Raw genomic sequence first — 21,489 nt, 5'->3', positions numbered from 1 at the left:
GATTTGATTTGTAGAGTTTCACTTCAAAAGAGCAATTATCTTTGGAAAACACAGTATGTTGCTAAAGAATCCTTAGCCATAAAAAGAAAAGCAAATCTGAGAAATTCTTGATTGTTATTTAGCACTTAATAAATGCATTAATACCTCACAGTCTATATACTACTGACAAAATTAGCACAATGAAAATTTGTAGGTGTGTACCAAATGAATTCTTTTCAGAATATTCTATGACCTAAAAGAATAGAAAACAGAAAACTTCAGTCTGTGTGCTGACACATGGATTATGATATGCATAACAAAGGAGAACCAACCTTTTCCTGACTTTTAATTACAAATAGGTTTCAAAAAACATCTCACAGACATTAATAATATAGCTCTGAAATAGCTGAGCGAAAAGTGGTAAATAAGTGGAAACTACAAAATTTCACTCAGTAGTTCTTTGCCAAGTCTCCACTTTAAAGACCACTGTATTTTAGGAGATGAAATAATTTTATTTCATCATTTAGTCTTAAGCCCAGTTATTAGAAGATAAATATTAATGCTGTTAACTCGCTGCTTCTCAAGTTAACAGAAACTTTCTATGCACTGAGGCGGCAATAAGCTATCACCCCTTGCTTAAATATATTTGTATTTTATCCATCCGTCAATTCTTACACTTTTCTCCTGATACTTCTGTTAGGAGTTAGGCATCTGTTAATGCTGACACTTCTCTTTAGGGATTCTGTAACTCATACTGACTATTCTTTTCTTTCCACTCTCCCTTCACACTACAGAGCAACAACTCTTCACCTCAATACCACCTGAAATGTTTGATTTCACATTTATTTCATCCTTCTTTCTTAAGTTTTTATAGACTTAGAAAAGGTCAGTCCTAACAATTCTTTCAAATGTGGCAGGTTATTTTCTATGCCTTCCCAAACATCCCTGTGAGGAATTTGATCTAGGCCTTCTGTAAAGCACTAGGGAGCTTGAATCTGTTTAACCATATAGGACTCACTGAACACACCAAATCTTCACACAAGGTATAAATGCCATTCATACACGTTCCATAGTTTTAATTAGCTGGTTAAGCTACATTTAGAAGCTCTCAACAAGTACAGAATGCACCATATTGTCACTAAAAGAAAAAAAAAATCTGCTAAGTTATCCAGCAAGTCTATGAATTGGCAGATTTTCCTAAATTTAAATATAGCAGTAGGCTGATAATAAGCATTACCCAAGCTCTACTGACATCAGATAACAAAGCTTATAAACACAGACATTTTGGCACAAGATAATTCAAAACAAAGAGTTCTAAATAGTTTTAAGGTTAAAAACTATAAGATGTAGGTTAACTGTACAGAGAAGAGAGAAACTGCGTGAAGTTAGAACTGAAATCTAGAGAGTATAAAAAGTTAGCTGGTGGAAAATTGCCAGCTACATATCTCTGTTGACATATTACAGAAACAATTTATTTCATAGTTTACTTACTGCACTACTTCTTGGTTAAATACTATCTGGTTATTTACAGCTCTCTATGGACTCTCACAATAGTCAGGCAGATTTTCTAGGCCCCTATGTCTTACCACACAGCCTCCATTTTCAAAATCACTTCTTCACATACCCTGCCAATTGATGGACTTATCCCACAAACGTCAAAAATTCTTGGCATCAACTCCAACCTAACAGCAATATCTTCAGGAACAGGTCCATAGTCAGTACCTCAGCCTGCTAAAGGCTCCCTTTACATGCATTATTCATTTTCTATTTGGATATTGCTCTGTGCCTTTTCTCAGAAGGCTGGATTTCAAGGCTGAACTTTGGCTCTCAGCAGGTCTCTTTGAACCGATGGTTCGACTCTTTCCTTACATCAGTGCAAGCGTGACTCTAGTCAGGGACATCACTGCAGCAAAGTCACTGCAGATTTAATAATGTGCAAGTCTGTTAAGTATAACAATGAATAAAGATACTCTGAGGATCTTACTGTATTTAGAGGCAATAAAAAGGAAATGGATGTAACATTTTCATTTAGTAGCAAACATGCCAACAATGAAGCATCATTCTAAGTTAGATCTCTTATTTACACTTCTCTTTCACTGCTCAAGTCCTCCACACCCCACATCTCTGCAGACACAGTTTTGGAAGCGTATTATTCTATGAAAAACCTAATGCCAATGTTTCTTTGCACTTGTAAGAAAAACATACTTAAAATAACTACGTTTTATATACTTTTATTGTAAGCTCTTTGTCTTATTGCATTTGGATGACAGTGTTTTCTTTGGAACAGTTTACAACATAAGGACATATTTTTATAGAAAAAAATGAGTGCAATGTAGTCCTTCTCTTCACAGGCTTCTTCTGATCCTCTTATTGTTCATGTTTTCTGTGAGGAGAACGGTGGTACACAGGGTGATCTCATCACAGGGGTGATCTAAGGGAAAGAATGGTACAATGATGGTTTAATTTACTTTATTTTACAGACCAATTAGGTAAAATGACTGTGATTCTGTACTTCATTACTATCTATCATGTAGCATTCTAAGAATCAGCTACTCTATAGGCCTCATATCAAATGGGCAGAACTACAAGGCAAGGAACTGCATCATTACCTGCCTCCATTTAGTTGGGATCATCAATTTCTTTTTCTGACCTTCCTCCTATGCAATGCATTTCCTACCAGATGTTAAGAACCTGCAAGACAGGAAAAGGGAAAAAGAACCCTAAATTGATTTGTAACTCATATCATTATCCAACCCCTTAAAACAAAAGGTAAACCAAGAAATTAAAATATAATGATAAAGTAAATTTAATTGAAAAATTAGGAAACAAAAATATTCCCAGATACATGCACAAATTGTTAGCTCTGTGATCACAAACATAAATACGAGTGTGACTGACAAATAATTTGTTCACTGGAGCAAACTTACCACAGAAAGGCTGGTAGGACTTCTGTGGTTCACCGGGAGGAATGGGTCACCCTGAGGGCCCCCCTTTAGTTCTTCTGCTACACCCTGATGTTCTCCCCATCTGCAGATGTATGCATACAGAACAATCCCTATATACAGAATAAGTACCATTTTATGGGGTTCTTCTGAATTAATCAATGACTGATTCACAAAATGAGAAATGGTCAAGTTAATGAGGGTTTTCTTGTTCAGGAAACAGACCTGAATATGGTTCAAAATTTCACTTAACTTGTTGATTCTCTTTCCTACCTCTAGGAAGAGGAACTGAATCTCAGTATCTTTATCTCTCTTCTTAAGCAATATTAATTCTACAAATTTTCTGTTAGAATAGCTTTCAAAAATAATTCCTGGAAATTCAACTCAATTATCACAGCTTATCTGGTTGTAAACAATTAGTTTGCAATTATTTATTCACAATAAACAATATTTTAGAAGTTAGAATTAAAGATAAGGTTCGACACATTGCTGTTTTGCTTATGCATTTCTCAGGGGTTTGACTGTTTTTGGGGTGGGGTTTCTTTCAATAATTAAAATTCATATAAATTATTTTTACTTTAAAATACTCAACACTCTCCAGCCTTACTCATGAGGTAGGATTTTTCTGATAGTCATATGGGTCTCCAATAGTTGCACACCAAATATTCCAGGCATAGTGTTTAAACGTGGTTATGCTCAATTACCAACATCTAAATACAGATGTTTATATCCATATTTGGCTGTTAATCATTATTTATCCATACCCATCTGAACTGTAAAAGTTTACTTTATCTGCAGATACCAGATGAAGAAAAAGCAGACTCTGTACTTCTATTATTAGATTAGCTCTATAAGGTCATTATATACGGATTTAGTTGACAGTAGACCAGAACTTTCAAGCTTGAGTGAGAAGAGACCCTCCTCAGGGTGAGGCCTAAAGAACAGAGCAAGAACTACTCAGACACAGCAGCAATAGTTGGAGAGAGCAGGAAAATTATTTTCCAGGTAACACAACTTATACAAATAACCTCTTGGGGTTCTCTCACTGTGTGACTTCAGAATCTGAGAAACTCAAATCTAAACCAAAAGATCTGAATATTCTCCTGGCTGGAAGGTGGGATATCTAAAAAGTAAGTCTCTCAGAGATTTAATTGTAATTTTTAAGTACGGATACTCAGAATAAAACATTTACACGAAAACTTCCTTGCAACAGTGGAAGGAACTGCAGGTGTCCCTTTTATATTTTCTGCACGTGTTCAGAAGTGCCTCTAATACTGCCAGCACTAAGACACAAAGTGTTTGCTCAAAATTGAAATATACCTGAATTACAGAACATTCTTTGCCTTGCTCTTGGAACTCAGTTTAATGGGGATGTACAGAGTGTTCTGTGTTCTGCCCTTCCATCCTTGAGCAGCTCAGCTCAGCACACTTGTACTACCTTCACTAGGGCTGGACATCCTCAAATATCCACCTGGGAAACACAACATTGCCATGAATGCAGAGCTTCTGCCAAACTGTTGGAAAGCTACTGAGTTTTCCTTCCACTAATTCTGAAAAATCCCAAGCTGCTACAGAAAAAGTATTTACCATTCTAGTAGTTTGAGGACCAAAAATCTCATGGTATATTGAGGCATCACAAAGAGAGCTGTCCCCTCAGTTTTTGCAGATGGTAGGAGTTTTGCACATTATCTAAGCACAAATGCTGTTATTTTCACATGAATACATATAAAGCTCACAGGGCTTCAAAGGTTCATGCCCTGAACACATATTACACAGCCTTTAATTTCTAAAATTATTTCTCAAATTTTGCTCAGTGTCCTTCAACCATAAAGAAATTAAGATCATATCCTATTAAGTTCCAAATACCCTAAAATACCAGCAGAGCCTATTCAAAGAAGCCAAGCAAAATGTGGAACAGGTACATCTCACTTTACTTCTCAGACCATTTCTCTGGTAATATTACATGGAAACAAAGCATCCTGAATATTCTAAGTTATGAAATTAGATTTTGTCAAGACTTTAAGCAAAATCATAATACCAGCACCATTCAAAGGGTTTTCCTTCATCAGAAAAAAAACCTGCTGAGATTTTAATGCCAGTAATTTCCAACAGAAAACATTTAACAGAAAGCAGTCTGGGCACTGCTCAGGTTACAAGTGAATGTATTTTATACTTTAGCTTCTGCATTACCGTAACACATTATCTCACATAATTAGATTTTTCCAAAACCTCTAGAAAATGAACTTTCCACATGCTCTGGATGCTTGTTTATTGACTAAACATGGTGTGCATGAACTAAACAATGCATTGTAGTAACAGGACTTATGAAAGAGTAATACTACAGCCTAATGGACCATAGAAATAGCTCTGTAAAACCATCGTTTATCTCTAACACAATATGTCTTAAAGATCAAAACTACGAAAGTCTGTAGTATGTTTATATCAAAAAGAAAGAGCAGAGATGAAAAAAACCCCACACAATATAACCCCCCAAAATATCCTCAGTACTAACTCCTTAGCTCCAAAGCTGCTGTTCTGCTATGAAGTCTAAAAGGCAGTGAAAAACTTGTATTTTTCACATACCACCCAGCAAGCTGCAGTGTAAGACTTTTCTCAGTTACTTTCTGATATTTTTGCCTTTCCTGTTTTCTTTCTATTAAGCAATAGTTCATGAACAGATGGCCCAATAAAAAAAAAATAAATAAATCATAGCCCATACTGTAACAGTCCACGTGCTACTGGAAAAAAAAATAAAGTTTAAAACCATCTTTTAATTCAGTGCTATTTTATCTTAACACTTAAAAGCAAGACAGACTTTCTTTCACTAAAGTCAAAGAATTGCTCATTTAACCCCAACCGAGAAAAAAAAAAAAAAAGAAGTTAGATTTGATTTCTCAGTGCATTAAATTACACAAGATTAACAGATTCTTACAGAAGCATAGTATATTTTTGCTCAGCTGTTATGGTGCAATGACATCTAAAACAGCTTTTGACATGTGCTTTCAAGACAAAGCAATATATTGCTTCCAGTTATCACCTGTAGTGCTGACAATTATGAAAAATTAATGACACCTCATTATTTTCACTCCTTCCTCCATGATCAATCATTAACTCAGTTGCTTTTCAAGAAATCCCCAACCAGTCCCTGAAAATCCCAAAGAACTTTGTTCTTTACAGGTCATTTCCTGCTTTTTTATCTTGCTGGTTTCCAGGTTAGGTAAGACTCTGTCTCTGAGTGTGACAACATCTAAAATCTCACGTCCTTCAGGAACTTGCCAGCAAAGAGAAATACAAGTGTAATAACAATGTAATAATGACTTCCAGTTCTGTCATCACATTGAACAATCCCAATACAAATTACTTTGTTCAGGTACCAGAGTGCATAAATCCACTCTTAATAAACTGGTTTAACACAGCTAAGAATACAATGAAAACTTTTAAAGATATTTCCTTTTCCCAGCAAGCTTTTGATGGGCTATTCACTCAAGAAAGCACGGCAAAAACTATTTTCTGAAGTGTATCTCTCCACAACTGCCAAGCATTCTGTTAGAGGCTCCACAGTTTCAACATGCTCTGTGTATGTATTGCCTCTCCCTCACAGGAAGTGTCAATTTTTTAATTTATTTTTACACCAAGAATCAGGATGTGTAGTGCTTCAAATCTGCTGGAAGGTACAGTTTGGACATTAAGAGCTCTGAAGGCATGCAAAAGACAGAATTAGTGCAAAATACAGACAGTTCCATTTTATTTCTGAAAACAAACTAGGTGTCCTACAGAGAATTACATTCCTACACTCAAAACCCCACTATTTTCTTCTTCCTGACATTTATATAAATTTTACTGTGTCACTAAAGAAAAGTTACTTTTGCATTTGGAAACGTTCGTGGCAGAAGCATTGGTATTATCACTTTCTCAGAGTTATTAGAGAACACTTATGGATTCCAGTGAACCCAAGTTTGAATTTACATTGGAGAAAAAAAAATACTTGTCTAAAATATCTTTAAAAGAGCATTTTGCTGTCTTCAGAATCCATCTCTTTTATGAGACATTTCACATAGTACTGCTATTCCAAAAGAACTAATACAAATCATCTCCCAAAACATTTTTACAAAGCCATTAATACCACAAATATCACTTTCTATAAAGATGCTATATATGGCATATTACTTACATAGAATACTGTACTCCTGTAGCCAGGAAATTCACTTGGAAAAGAGAGATTCATAGTCTGCACATTCACATGGATTTTGTGTACACTGTTTGTATTTATCTACATGCAGCTCTCATTCCCAAGTAATGGCTTTTTGAGGAGGTTGGGAATAACTGAAGTCCAAACTGTGCATCCAGGCAGATGTGAGAGCCAGGCAGCCACACAAAATTACTCCTGTGCTTCACACACCTGGAACAGAGTTGAAACAGCTGCCACTTATTCTGCACCTGCATCAGGGCTGCACTCCCAGGATAAGAGATGAAGAACAAGGCATGACTGCTGCTTATCTTTGTGCCCCAAGTGCAGATGAGAGTGGAGGGGGGTGTGAAGTTGAATAAAAAAGGTCAAAACATCTCAAAGAAATCCAGAGGACAGACAAGCTGGTAAGCTTTACTTTTTCCAAGTTGTTTGTCCTTGTGTTTCTTTCTCAGTGAACCCCAAGCACTATGTAACACTTCAGGAAAGAAAAGTTCTGAATATATTCAGAGACAGATACTTAACAGTAATTCAGGGAGTATTCAGAGACAGTAACATTTTTAAGCTGTCCTCAGGACTAACAGTTTGCGGAAGAAGGGCTCCAAACCTTCAAATAAAAAGGCGTTTCTGATATCTAAAAGTGCCAAACAGTTTTTTCATTATTTCAGTGTGTCTCAAAAGGAATAGAGGCTAGCATATAACCTGATTAAATGTGCAATTCTGAAACTTGTCTTGGGCAGAAATTTTGAGTACGGCTTCATCACAATCACCTGATGTTGACACACACTAAATACCAAAGTGGGCCAAAAGTCCCACAGAGAAGTCTCAATTGTTCACCCTGATACTGGCTGATACTGCTTTCATTGAATACCTCCTTCAAAGTGAAATGGAAAAGGGGTGATAGACAAAGAACTTCAATACATTAAATCTGGAATATTTAACTCTGCTCTGAAAAAGAAGGGGAGGGCGTTCGTGTGGAAACAGAGTTCTTGCAGGTCTTTCATAAATGTGTGAGTCACTGCAACCTCAAGTTGCAACAGTCCAGTGAAAGACCAGAAACACTAATGACTGCCAAGTTTATGATACATAACTTTGACCTGGAGGGAACACAGTCAAATAAATGTAGCTGTCATAATGGCGAATGCAATTATTCAGATCATGTATAAAGCCTTTTTTAATCTGACAAAAAGAGCTTTCTTCATAAATTCCTTCATGCTCCAAATTGCCTAGATTTTACTTTCCTGTAGTAAATATCTATCCCAAAAAAAGTGCATAACCCCTACAGCTGGCAAACTAAATATGTTAAGCCAGCTCTTTTGCTCCTCTTCCCAGGAGAGCTTCTGCTGAAACTGTCAGCATTTTGTAAATAACTGGTAAGCATTTCTCAAGTATCACATCATAATGCACATACCAGATCCAAACCCTGCTTGGCAGCATTTTAATTGCACAGCCTACACCTTTCCCTGTTTATGGAGTTCATCACTGTTATACGGCCTTTGATTCTAGCAGGAAGGGATCATAGGAAATATTCAAATACCTTTGACATTAGAGCTAAAGTGCCACAAAATTGACTGAAAGATTCTTGTGAAGTTCAACCACCACAAATTCATATACTAGGAATACTCAACCTGCTAATAATGTATTCATAATTCGTTTCCAAAGAAATAAAAGGGAAGTCTTTATGAAACTTTCTAACTCCATTTTTTCTATCAGACACAAAAACCACTCAGGTTTTCTGGATGTTTAAACCAGTATTTTTTTAGACTTTGCTGGAAAGCAAGCCATTCAGAAAAAAATGGTTAATAAATTAAAGAAGAATTTTGCATGTGGCACCGGGCTTTCAGATACATGCAACAGAAACAAGAAAGCCCTCCTGCTGAAGGACACTGAGGAAACAAATGATCGAAGTAGCCCTGATTTGGAATCCCTCCAGAAGCTCTATCTTACCATCCTGAAGCCTGCTATTGTTTCGATAAATTCTATTATCTGAGTTGGTGTTAAAATGAACTTTTTTTTGCTGGGGGCCTATGCTTGTCTGTTCCCAATCTCTTAGTAAGAATTCCTTTTTCTGGCCAATCATGATGTGCCTTAATGATGCAGATGGGGAGTAAGCACTGCCAAGACCTCTGTAAACACTCACAATGCTGTTGAGAGGCTGAAAGGTAACATTATTTTGATAATGGTTTCTGAAACTTGTTATCAGAAGAAAATCTTTTCTCTGCCACATGTCCTCCTATGTGAAAGTATGCCATTTGCAAGTTAAGAGATGAAAATTACTCTCTACAGGCAGATCAGGAACAAGTGAGAACAAACTGATTGTTCTGACTCTGAAACATGCAGGTGTTCAGTCCACCAAGGCTCTGAAACAGACCAACATTTTTGTTGGGATAACAATGCATCTGCAATAAAAATCCTTCCTCCTATGCTACAATGGTACATTTTTAAATAGAATATAGATTCTACTTCCTTTGTGAGAAAGCTCTACAAGAGGAAAAAGTTGTTTGTGGCATGTATGTGTTAACTGCACTACAAAATCAGAAAAATTCTCCACCACAAGTTTGTTCATCACTGCATTGTTCAAGCTATGGAAACCTGCACAGGCACCTTCCATTTGGGGTAAAAAAAAAAAAAAAATTAAAAATTAAAAAAAAAAAAGGAGAATGAATGGTACATCTTAGGGAATTATCAGCATGGTAATTCCCCAAGGATACTGTAACTCTTCATCAAAAGATGTTTAATAGATGACAGCAAAGACAACAATTGAGCCAATAGTATATTGGGTGTTCTCATCTATCTGACACCTGCACAATCACTTACGAAATAGCATATAGCAAAAAGCTTAATTACTCATATTTGGGGACAGAAAAATTCATCAGCAATGACATTGCCTATGATTCTTAAGATATAAAAGAAAAATGTGCTTTCTCCATGAAAACACTGTTCTTTGGAATGGCAGCTTCTTCCCCCAGATATTGAAACAAGGAACGCTGGAGCCATGGGAGTGCCCAGTGTCTCACAGGTACCTCAAGCTGAGAGAGGCTGTGGTTTTAACTCAGCACTGCTAAAAACTTGCTAACATCTGAAATTAGTGCTGCTGGTCCCCCAATGTGCTTTCAGATGTGTTTTGGCAGTTGCAGTTTTAGAGCAGATATGGTCAAACTCCAACCCATTCAAAGAGGAAAATGACCCCTCACTTTGCTCTTTCACTTTTGTAAATTAAATTACAAACCTTGACTAACACATTGGGACCAAATTCCACTAATCCCTTCAGACTGCATTCCTCATTTTCTGTAGAGAGCTCCACTATCCTTTTCAGTGTCCTTGCTTTGGTTCTTAGACATAGCTGTTCTAAACTGCATGCAGATCACAGACTAAAATAAAATCTGTGTGGAATTGTCTTTGCATTGACTTCAAGCTCTACCATTGTAAAAAGAGCAATGAAAAATAACAAATACGGTGAGATCATCTGTGAAAACAAGACTGAAACACAATCTTCGTTCAAGAGAGCCACCTAGTGCCTTCATGCTCTACATGAAGGATGCAAATCTTCAAGTTAGCTATTGGCTGATTTTTAGGAATTATTTAGGGCCCCATCTTTTCCCCCATACTTTCAAATACCTAGTAATCAATGCACTAGTTCTTGCTCAGCATCTGAAGACCACTGATTTAGTTAATAACCTTGAAAAAATTCAGCTGAAAATGAAAAAGTAGAAAATTAACTCTGTATTTGCAGGAACTTGCTGAAAGGAGCTCATGAACTGAGAAATTCCTAAAGTTCTCCTTCTAAAGATCATGTATTAGAGAAATATTTTTTTCCAATGTTTAGTTTTGAGTCAAATAATGAGCTAAAGAAAATAAACCCACATGTTTTAGCTTATATTCACTGTTATAAATCTAAAACCTAAGAGCTACGTTTTTGTAAATAAATTTATATTCAGGGAAACGGATTGTTAACGAGCCAAAGCCAATTAAAGCAGTGTGACTACAAAAAAAATCTAACTAGATGTTAGTTATCTATTAGCAAATGAAAATAATATATTCTCCACATGCAGGTTTTAACAAGAAAGGTGTGTGAAGCTCATTCCCTTGAATAAATGGTTGTTTACTAGCCCCATTTGGAAGTCTTTCCCAAGAAATACTGGTTTGAAGTGAATTAGGAATGAGACAACACCACAGAGCAATGGCAGCATAAGAGCTTTGTTAATGGAGGATACAGTACCCACAAGTCAGTGAAACACCACTAAGAACCTGCTTGCAATTACCAAGTACAGCCATCAGCTGACTAAGTATTGCTCTGTCAATTATTACATCATTTTTCTTTTTTTAGTAACATCAGTGGAACTTGGACTATGTACAAAATCTTCCATTGTCACAGGTGGCTAGGAGAGAACACAAAGTATGTATTTAGAAAGAATATATGCAAGTAAATTGTGTAAGAAGCAGGGCAATAAAGAACACACAAACCAGTAACTATGCTAAATACACTCATTAGACATAATTGGCTCTAAACATTTGGGTTGTTTTGTTTGTTTTCTAAAGGGTTTTGTTTCAGGAAGGAGATGATGTGCTGATAAATGGAGATAAGCCAAGCAGGTGAAGACATTGGCTCTACCTACAGAAAAGCTACAGCAAACTATTTCCTTCCCATAGTGTGGCCAAGCAGTAACCAAGTCTGGATTCATTTATTCTCTCAAATCTAATCCTATTCCCCTTAAATCAGTCAATCCCACTGACCTCATTTGACTCCCAAAACAAAAAAAAAAAAAAAAAAAAAAATTACAAACATAAACAGAATTTTGTCCTCAGTGCTTTCAAATAAATCCACATTTTCAGAGGATATGTCTTTCAGAGCACATTGGGGTTATTCACCAATATTTTAGCCAAATCTTTATAGTGAGATGTATTTATAGCCATTATCAAATTTTGTGTTTGTGCATAAATATATTAAGAGCCTTTTAATCATGTTGGAATACCAGCCTCAAACTGTCAACAACCAAAAATTTTCCTATTATGAGGATTTCCTCACACGCCAATTACTATATCTATAAAATTAGGATATGATCATCTATTCACTAAATCAGAAATATCGTTTTGTTAAATAGTTTAATCTAACATTACACTTTTCCTTCATCAAGATGAGTTTTAGGTGAAACTTTAGAAAGGGTTTACATTATTAGCTGTGTTCTACTACCTACAATAAAACTTCCACTTTTATTACTAAAATAAGCCAGCACATACCAAGGCAAAACTCATTTTCTTACACAGAGTTTAAGACTTGTACAAGGAAAAAATTTAGCAAATGAAAAACTGTTCTATTTCAGCAGACTGGGGGGTGGAGGAGGGTTTTTTTAAGATGAAAAAACACATTTTCTTCTTTTGAGGCTTTGCATCTTTGCAAAGGAAAAAATGTATTCAATACATATATATACACACACAGATATAGACTCTGGCAGGAGATTGGCCTGTTGCAGTTTTCTGGAACTCCAGTTTGTGTGACAATACACAGATTTCCAATCCAGCTAAAAGGCTGAATGTTTCCTAAGAAAAAGGAGTCTCAACTTAGCTAACACAGAGAGTCTAAATCAGAGAAGTGTACACTGGAATTCGAGGGTAACCAGCTCTCCCCTTCCCTGGAAATTCAGTTCTGATTCTGCGAAAATACATCAGCATGTCAGAGCTATGAGTCACCTACATAAGCTATAGTCATTCATATGAAAAAGGACAGGAAGGATGGAGCTAGAGAAAGTTAATTACATTATAGAATAATGAAGTTATTGGCACAGAAATGAGTAGCAGCAGGTTTACAGAACAGGGAATATGAAAGAAACCAAAATTCATCCTTTTTCTCTATTTCATTGTGGCTTGTCTCTAAAATCTTGACATGCAACCAGAAAGTGGTAAATGTGTGAACTGAGCAAAGAGCCTTGCAAAGACAGTATTTTACATCTGGGGACAATACTTGAGTTACAGCAATTCAAGCCAGTCCCCAGATTGCCTTCTAAAGGATGCACTTCCCAGGAATGCTGGCAGGATCAATACTTACCACATCCACACATGGAAAGGTACAGAAATCCAGCTTATTTATGAATCTGATTTTTCTCTCTTCCAAAAATAATTTCTTTATTTGCTACTATGAGACATGGCAGTTTCGAACTGACAGCTTTCTCATACATGAGATTCCAAGCTACTGGTGGTGGTGTCATGGAGGTCAATCCTGTTTTTAAGGAACCTGATTTCTAAATGAACAAAGCTTTCTAATCCTTCATGAACTTATAAAAACTATTACAACCAAGCACCCTGGCAAGTATATCACAGGACATAGCAAAATCTGAATGGGCTATGTTAGAGGTAACAACTGTTCCCTAGAGCATAATCAGGTTCTGTCTACTTTCTCATGTCTCCAGTGACTGCCAGCACTGCAGAGTCCTCCTGTATACTTAAGGGGTCACCTTAAAAACACGTATTATTATTGATATTTTGATATTGTCTTTATAGAAAATGATAAGATGAATATTTTGAGTGGAGCCAGAAGAAATAAAAAGAAAGAGGCACTAATGAACCTAATTAAAAAGCTCAGTCTAGAATGGCTGTTAATCTGTGTAACCAACTTCAGGGAAGAAACGTTTGGTGTCGATAAAGCATTTCCTTAGTAAATTACTACTGGCTCCAGTGTAAGACATTTACAGTAAACACCAAAAGTCTGCAAGGCATCTGTTCTATTCACAGTGGAAGAAGGAACTTTGCTCCATTAATAACTTTAAAAACATGCAATAACTAATTCATGATGGCAGTTCAAATCCTATCAGCAGCCTTCATTATTTGACCAAGCTGAGTTCAAAGATAGAGCAAAGTTTTTAAAAAAAACTTGAAAGTTTAGAAGTACACTTTAAATTATAATAAAGATGTGTTGTTCTTCTTTCTACTAAATATAAAAAAGCTGTAACTTTAAACCATGAGCAACAAAATTATTTTAAGAATACATGCAAGATAAGAGTTAAAATGTGTATATAAAATCCTATATGATCTCAGAATTTGTTTTAGTGAAATTGCATGTTGTACAGAGAGGGCATGTGTAATATACGTGTATGTATATATAATAAAATACTTGCTGGAATTTTAACATTTGACTTCACTAGAGACTTAGTGGGACTTTGCCTTAGGCAAGTTTTTAATAGCAATAATAAAAAAATACTTAATGGTACTTAGGGTAAATAATGTGTGGTCACTATGTTTAAAAAAAAGTAATACCAAACATCTGTGCTAGATTTCCACATGATAAAATCCCCGTATTACCCACAGTTCTCCCAAAGTTATAGAGAAACAAATGTTTATTTAAAATTCTAAAAGAGACATGTGATAACCAATTTAAGAACTTTAAGTCAGGCATCTTGTGTTTTCTGACAGGAATGTATATTTAAGTGATCTTCGCGATACTTAATTCTGAACATGAAGAATGCCATAGTATGACATTATGGCTCCAAGACAGATTTTTCAACCACTAACAGACCAAGAATGGCCCTTTTCTTAAGTCTGCTTGCAAAGACCACTTTGTTCCCTACAGGATATATTAACTTCCTTATCAAAGCAAAAGCTATTAATTTTTTTTTTTCAGAAAATAACAATAAATTTCAGCTACCTTTGAAAAACACTAACAAAAATAATCAAGTGAGTTTAGTTAGTTAAAAGCATAGGATTCAGTCTAATTCAGTGATGAAAAACCAAGTGCAATCTGGGCAGAAATCCTCAGAAGGCATGAAAAAGAGCTCAACATTCCCTTAAGAGGCTGCATCTCCAAAACTGAAGCAGAACACATGTTCACACTGTTTGTTACTCAGAGCTGTTATTTGTTCTCTCTTACTTTGTCAATCAGGAACTAAGGAAACCTTTGCTGTAACTATCTCTAAGCTGGGAATTCGGCTATCCCTGTGAAAGCTTGTTGCCTAGATTTTAAATTCCTTGATACTGGAAAGAAATCTAACGCCATTTTTTGCATAGCTGATTTCCCAACATTTTAGTGAACCTTGCCGACACTGACATTCTTTGCTATTCCTGTAAAAGAGCAGGATTCCAACTTCAGCTTTATTCTCCTCCTGCTGCTCTACAATGGGCCTTACATTTGCCATTTCTAAGACCTTCAAACACAAAGCTTGAGCAAAACTGTCATCACAAGTTTGCTTCTGTGAAATGAAGTTTAAAGATGCAGTGGACTGCGCACCGCAGAAAGGTACAATCTTTGAGGGCCACAAAGTCAACACACCACGGTTAGTCTGTATCTACTAAGAATATGAAAACAAAGGAAGAAAAAAACCCCTATTGTTTTATTTTCTGGAGTTACTTCTCTGCCTCTAGTACACTAGCCATTTCCATTACTCTCTCCTGTACTTCCTCTAAGAAATACCATCTAAAGCCTGGAGAAATTCCAGGTCTTTGAATGCAGCTATAATTAGGAAATTCTGCTAAGGCTAGTCATGGGGGGGGGGGGGGGGGGGGGGGCGGGGGAGGCAGGGGGAAGAAGCAATCAATGGCTTAAAAAAGAGAAATTTTTGCATGATTCTTGGATATTCAGCCAATCAACAGTAGGATATTTATTTCTGGTAATGTGCATTTTTGTGTGAAATTGGCAGAAAATTAGTGATTGACAAGGTAAAGTCTTAAAGACAACAAGAAGTTATTTCTCTCTACCTAGTTAAGTAAACTTTGAAAAAGTTACCAGCTAGACAATTTAATGTAGTGTTGAGACTGAATAAAATCAGAAGTCTTCAGCTATTTTTTTCCACATTCAACCTCGTTTGCACCACGTTAACTTTTTTCCATAGACAGCACTCTTTCTGCTGGAAACTAGAGCAAAATCTATCATTGTAAAGGTAAACTGACACACAAACTATTTGTCAAATAATTTCAGATGATGCTACACAGAACTTTATCATCCTTAACTTGTTTCACAGAATCACCAGATCATTAAGGTTGGAAAAGACCTCCAAGATCATCAAGTCCAAAATCTTTGACCATCTCCATCTTATCAATTAGACCATGGTGGTAACAATTAGACAATTAGATGAGTGCCACATCCAGTCATTTCTTGAACACCTCCAGGGATGGTGACACCACCACCTCCCTGAGTTGTCCCTTCCAGCATTTAACAACCCCTTCCATGAAGAAAATCCTCCTGAACCTCCCTTGGCGCAGTTTCAAGTGCAGCAGCAGAAATAAAATAGTAAAACTACTTAAAAAGAAGAAACAGCCATCCAGGATTTGATCAAACAGAACATTACACATGACCCAATGCTAGCTTCTCAGAAATACACTCAACACTTGAGCTATACTCCAACCTGTAAAAATAAAGAAAGCAGAGTATTTTAGACGATGTTCTAAAATGACAAATATTTTGTTAAAGGTATAGAAAGATTAACACAATTGGAGTGAATACTAAATAACTCATGAATGAAATTCATTAAAAATATATCCAAGTCCTAGCCTACTTTTACAGCATTCTCAGGAGGAAGAAAATGATCAGTAACTCTGCCAGGTGATTTACACGGTTAGGATGAAAACCTACAAACACTAGTTAAGAAAATAAAAATATCAATCCACTGGGGAGGCTGTTGCAGAAGATTCAACACAGTAACCTCTGGTTTATCATATTGAGAACCTGTATTGTGCAGGATGAAGAGTAAAAGCAGAGACAAATTCAAATGAGCACTGCAGAACAAGGACTTAACCAAGCTACACACAAAGATCAAAGGTTGATCTATTTGGACTTTTAACAAATACGTAATACTTTTAACTGTACATAACGTCAGATGTTACTTCAAAGCATGCAGACAACTTTCCATAACAAGAAAGCAAAAGAAAAACTTTGAACCTCAGAACATTTTCCAAGAGCCCACCAGAGAAATAAAATCCAGAATCCTGGATAAACAAACAGGCACCTACTAAAACATTTTGTTTCTGAAGAGTTCCTACAGCCTACACATCATACTTCCAAGCTCCCTACAACAAACTTCAAATATGCAGAAATTTAAAAAAATAAATAAAAAAACAAACTATAAATACCATGCAACAGAAAGAGAGCTGAAGAGACAGAGTTCACCCAAAGCCTTGAATTCTTAGAAAAACAAGGAACTTGTGAGCCAAAATCTCCAAAACATTAGATGGTCCTGCCAATCTGGCTGGGACAGATTCCAGGCAACAAATCTAGTAAAATTTTAAACCTTGACCACTCACCAAGGTATATCAGTATGTCATAAACAGTAAATCCCATTTTATTTGCATTCTATTCTTGCAGCACTCCAGACAAAAGACAACCTCTATATTCTCATATCAACTGAGGGAGAAACAACTTTTTTCCCTGCCCCCGAGAATAACCCAGGGGGGAACATCAAATTAATTCAGTATAAATACAGGAGAAACATGCACAGTCTATAGGTAGCAATAATAACTCCTTTCAGCATTCCTTGGACTAATCAATAAACTGGATGCCAAAGGACTTTACTTAGAACCTTTCATTTTATCTACTTTTCAAGCTCAATTTAGTTCTATTTCTCACTGTCCTTGATTACCATTCTCATCAGAAACTTTCTTTGAATTTCCTCATGTCCAATATACAGCCAAATTAGGGTTCACAAACTTAAGTGATACTGATACAACAGATGAAATACAACCACATAATCATCCACCCTTGAAAACAGAGTGTATGCAGACCTAAATCCAGAAACTTGTCTGCTAGTTTACAGAACTTATTCCACAGCCCTCCCTCATCACAAATTCAGTATCAGTAGCTCCTTATGCAACTCCTTTCAGAACCCATTATGTGTTGCATCAGTTTTAATTAAAATTCTGCCTGTGAAGAGATTTAGGATCCACACTTTGACAAGAAAACTTTACTGAAAGGTATCATGAAATTCTCCACTTTCTAAGCTTCAAATGGGCAGCAGAAACTACTGAGTCCTCAATACATATTCTAGGTTAGAGAAGACCATAAGATAAATATAAAATAATTTGTCCAGAGCAAAGAAAATATTTTGACAACAATCTCTAGATGTAAATAGCTGTTCTTAATCTCGAGCACTAATTCTTAAGCTCTTGCACTAATTTAATTTGCACTTTGATCTGTCAGGCAAATTGGTGTTTTTAGTGACCATGCTGCTGCTGAGTTTCTAAGCAAACAGACCTGTTTCTCCTGACTTCCCTTGCTGTGTGAAGCTTGTACACAACCTCTCTGCAATTTTCACCCTCCTTAGCAGGGTCTTTGTGAGGAAGACTCACCCTGTGTTGTTTGCCTGACAGTCACATGAGAACACTGCTGGGATCTAAAGGGGCAGATGGGCTTGACACTAGGCCAGATTTTGTTTCGATTGTACTAATCCAATCATCCCAAATCCAGTCCCGAAAATGCATTTACAAGTGATGTGGGCAGGTGATGCAGGTGGGCTTGGGATCAAATTTAAGGTCTCTCAAAGCAGAGCACAGCCACCAGTACAGTATTTCGAAGTGACATTATGGTATATTTATGTAAAAAGTTGGGAGTATCCCCACATGAAAATACATTAGAAATACACACAAGGCAGAAGCCTTTGTTTATATGGAAGGCAAATGATTTTAAAGCACTCTTTTTCAGACACCAGAGGCATACAAATCCAACACAAAGGTAGCATGCACTCATGACTCTTTAGTTAGAGCAGCAGCAGGTGTCATTTCCCTCTTCAGTAGGTCTTCATTTGCCAGATATCACTTTGTCAAAAGGATAAAGAAACTTTGCAAAGCAACATTTCAGAGATAAGCCCAAATATACTTATTTCTCTTCCGTATTTTCTTATACTTGTTTTCAAATGTCATAAAGTCCTGCTGTGTACTTATTACAGATGTAAAACAAATGCATGCTATCCTTTTCATGAAAGAATTAGAGCACAAAAAGAAAACACTTCAATACTCTAAATTATATTTCTAAAACTGCAACAAGTACCATGACTATTTTTAACAAAAATATATATTTTAAATAAATGAGTTTTTCATTACCTCTCTAAGATGCATGTTTTCCTTCTCCTTCTGATCTAAAATCACTTCTAAATGATTAACCTGAGATTCAGCCTCTGCCATCCTTCGAGTTCTCTCATTGTCATCTTCCATTCCTTTAGAAGGCAAACCTTTACTTTGCAACATCTCTAGAAGCTTTTTTATTGATTCGTCTCTGGCATTTAGTGTTTGCTTTTGTGTTTCAATCCTAAGCTCCATTTCTTCTAGAGTTTTTCTCAACAGGAAGAGCTCTTTAGCTTGTCTATCATGTTCTGCCTGAAGTCTTCGAAAATTCTCCTCTGTGAGCTCAATGGTAAAATGCTCAGGCCCTCGGTTCCCACTTTCTTGCTGGAGAAGATGGTTAAGGTCTCTCTGGGTTCTAAGCTCATCTTGAAGTGCCTGGATTGTCAATTGCAGATGCTGCAATAAAGAAAAAGAAAAAAATACTTTAGGATCTGAATGTAGAGTTAGTATTTGATTAAACTTTTGTTGTACGCTGTTACAAGAACTCATTAGAATTAGTAATGAAAGCATATCAAATGACCTTATAAAATATCAAATGCAGGTGACAATATCTGTAATGAAATCTTTCAAGTGCTTCTCGAAAAAAAAAAAAGACAACACACAAAATAATGTCAGCTACAGATAAAATTAACAGCAACAAATGCAAACACTAGGCAGTGATACATCCATTAGAACAATCAATGTGTACCTACAAAGCTCAAAGACTCAGTATTCCATGTTTTCTAAATTACTTCATAGACTAAAGATAAATCTGCTCTTCATGATGCTCAACAGTACTGCTGTTTATAAAGTCAATCAAAGCCCTCACTATAATTAACGGGACTTTGGGGAGGGGCTGAGTTGGGACTGGTTGGTTTCAATTTTTCATTTTGGCAGCTAAAGCTATGAGCGAGTTTAGTAAACAGGATTACTGTATCTCTAAAAAGCAAACAAAAAAAACCACAATAAGCAATACTGAACTTTGAAAAAATACATTTACTGCAAACAGTGGACAAACCTTTGTTCTTCTGGCATCCAAAAACTGAACAGCATGGTAAATGAAAAAATGAAGCAAAATCAACATAAATAAAGGTCAGATGCAAGCAAAGGATATTCAACAGAAAGAACTGAATTCAACAAAAAGGATCTTCAACAGAAAAAAATAATTTTATTGAGTTATACAGAAAGCCAACAACAAATTCACAGTACTCAAACATATAAACCTATAGACAGACTTTACTCAACAGATGTGACAAAGAAAAATATATTAGAAATAATCAGTCCCATGGTAAATTACAACATTGCTATTGGACATTACTGTTCTTTTACACTTTTAGGTTTTTCAGAACACTAACTTGTCCTAAAATATTTATACTACATCTGAGTACAGGGGTCTGTCTCTGTTCCAGACTTATGTCTTGCATTCCTTACTCAACACAGATCAAAATCAAAATATATTTTGCCCATGTTAAGGTTGGAATAGAGACAATTAACCCAAATTACTGTGGTTTATGATGTCCATTTCAGATTATATCTTTATCTGACAATTTGTTTTTCTTCTTATTTTTCCCCTCTATTCATTGCCTACACAGCATACTGAGCTTTTAGAAATACAGATTCCTGAATAGGCACACAGTCTGTACCAGAAGATGTTTAATTGCAAGAATTAGTGGGCTTAAATGCATGTCATCAGATCATTTTGGTTTAATTGATGTTTTGCAACTTCATGTTCTAAAAACAAGAGTAACAACAACAAAACTATACCAAAAAAACCCCAAAACAACAACACAGACACCAAACAAACAACAAAATTTCATTTCATTTGATACTACCTTCATGTTTTACACAAATACATGCAAATCTGTCAGTTTTTAGCAATCATGAAAAATTCAAAACCTTAAGAAACCAACCTTTTGAAATCATGTCTTTTATCAGTTATTTCAAACAGAAGAAAAGTATTGCCAGTGGTAGAATTCAGTTAGAGACTTTGAATCTGTTCTATCATTAAATAAGCACTATTTTAATATATGTCCAGATCTTAATTCTCTTAGTATTTGCATCTTATTAGGCACACACTCAGCTGAGAGCTTACAAATACAGGCTGATTTAGAGTCCCACTTTTACTTAATGGCAATTCTTATCTTTTCTTAACCTCATTATCTTTTTAATTAGCTGTATAAGCTTAAAAACTCCAATAAACTTAAAACTCCTCTAGATGCAGCAACTTCCCCACTTTGAATCTACTACTGTGCCAAGTATTTGTGATGCCAAGACAGACTACACCTTCTGGATTCCAAAATTATTTCACAACTGTGACAGGGACAGAAGATAGGTTTTTGCACGTATCCTACACACGCTGTCCCCTTT

The 21,489-nt window shown here is 36.0% G+C and overlaps 1 protein-coding gene across 17 annotated transcripts in view; it reads right to left on the bottom strand.

Moving 5' to 3' along the window:
* Nucleotides 1-21,489, bottom strand: part of ERC2 (ELKS/RAB6-interacting/CAST family member 2) — a 430,969-nt gene that overhangs the window by 345,010 nt on the left and 64,470 nt on the right. For 13 of the 17 annotated variants that reach the window (XM_032120320.1, XM_032120321.1, XM_032120322.1 and 10 more), the window contains 2 exons: nucleotides 20,141-20,164; nucleotides 19,123-19,539 (listed from right to left, as the gene is read on the bottom strand). In XM_032120320.1, coding sequence (XP_031976211.1) covers nucleotides 19,123-19,539; nucleotides 20,141-20,164 — 441 coding nt within the window. The remainder of the gene's footprint in view (nucleotides 1-19,122; nucleotides 19,540-20,140; nucleotides 20,165-21,489) is intronic. The other 4 variants (XM_032120325.1, XM_032120327.1, XM_032120330.1 and 1 more) reach the window with 1 other exon arrangement.

This window comes from Corvus moneduloides, chromosome 11 (genome assembly GCF_009650955.1).
Source record: "Corvus moneduloides isolate bCorMon1 chromosome 11, bCorMon1.pri, whole genome shotgun sequence".
Taxonomy (NCBI): Eukaryota; Metazoa; Chordata; class Aves; order Passeriformes; family Corvidae; genus Corvus; species Corvus moneduloides.
Note: the sequence above shows the minus strand (reverse complement) of the source record. Positions and strands in the feature narration are given on the sequence as shown.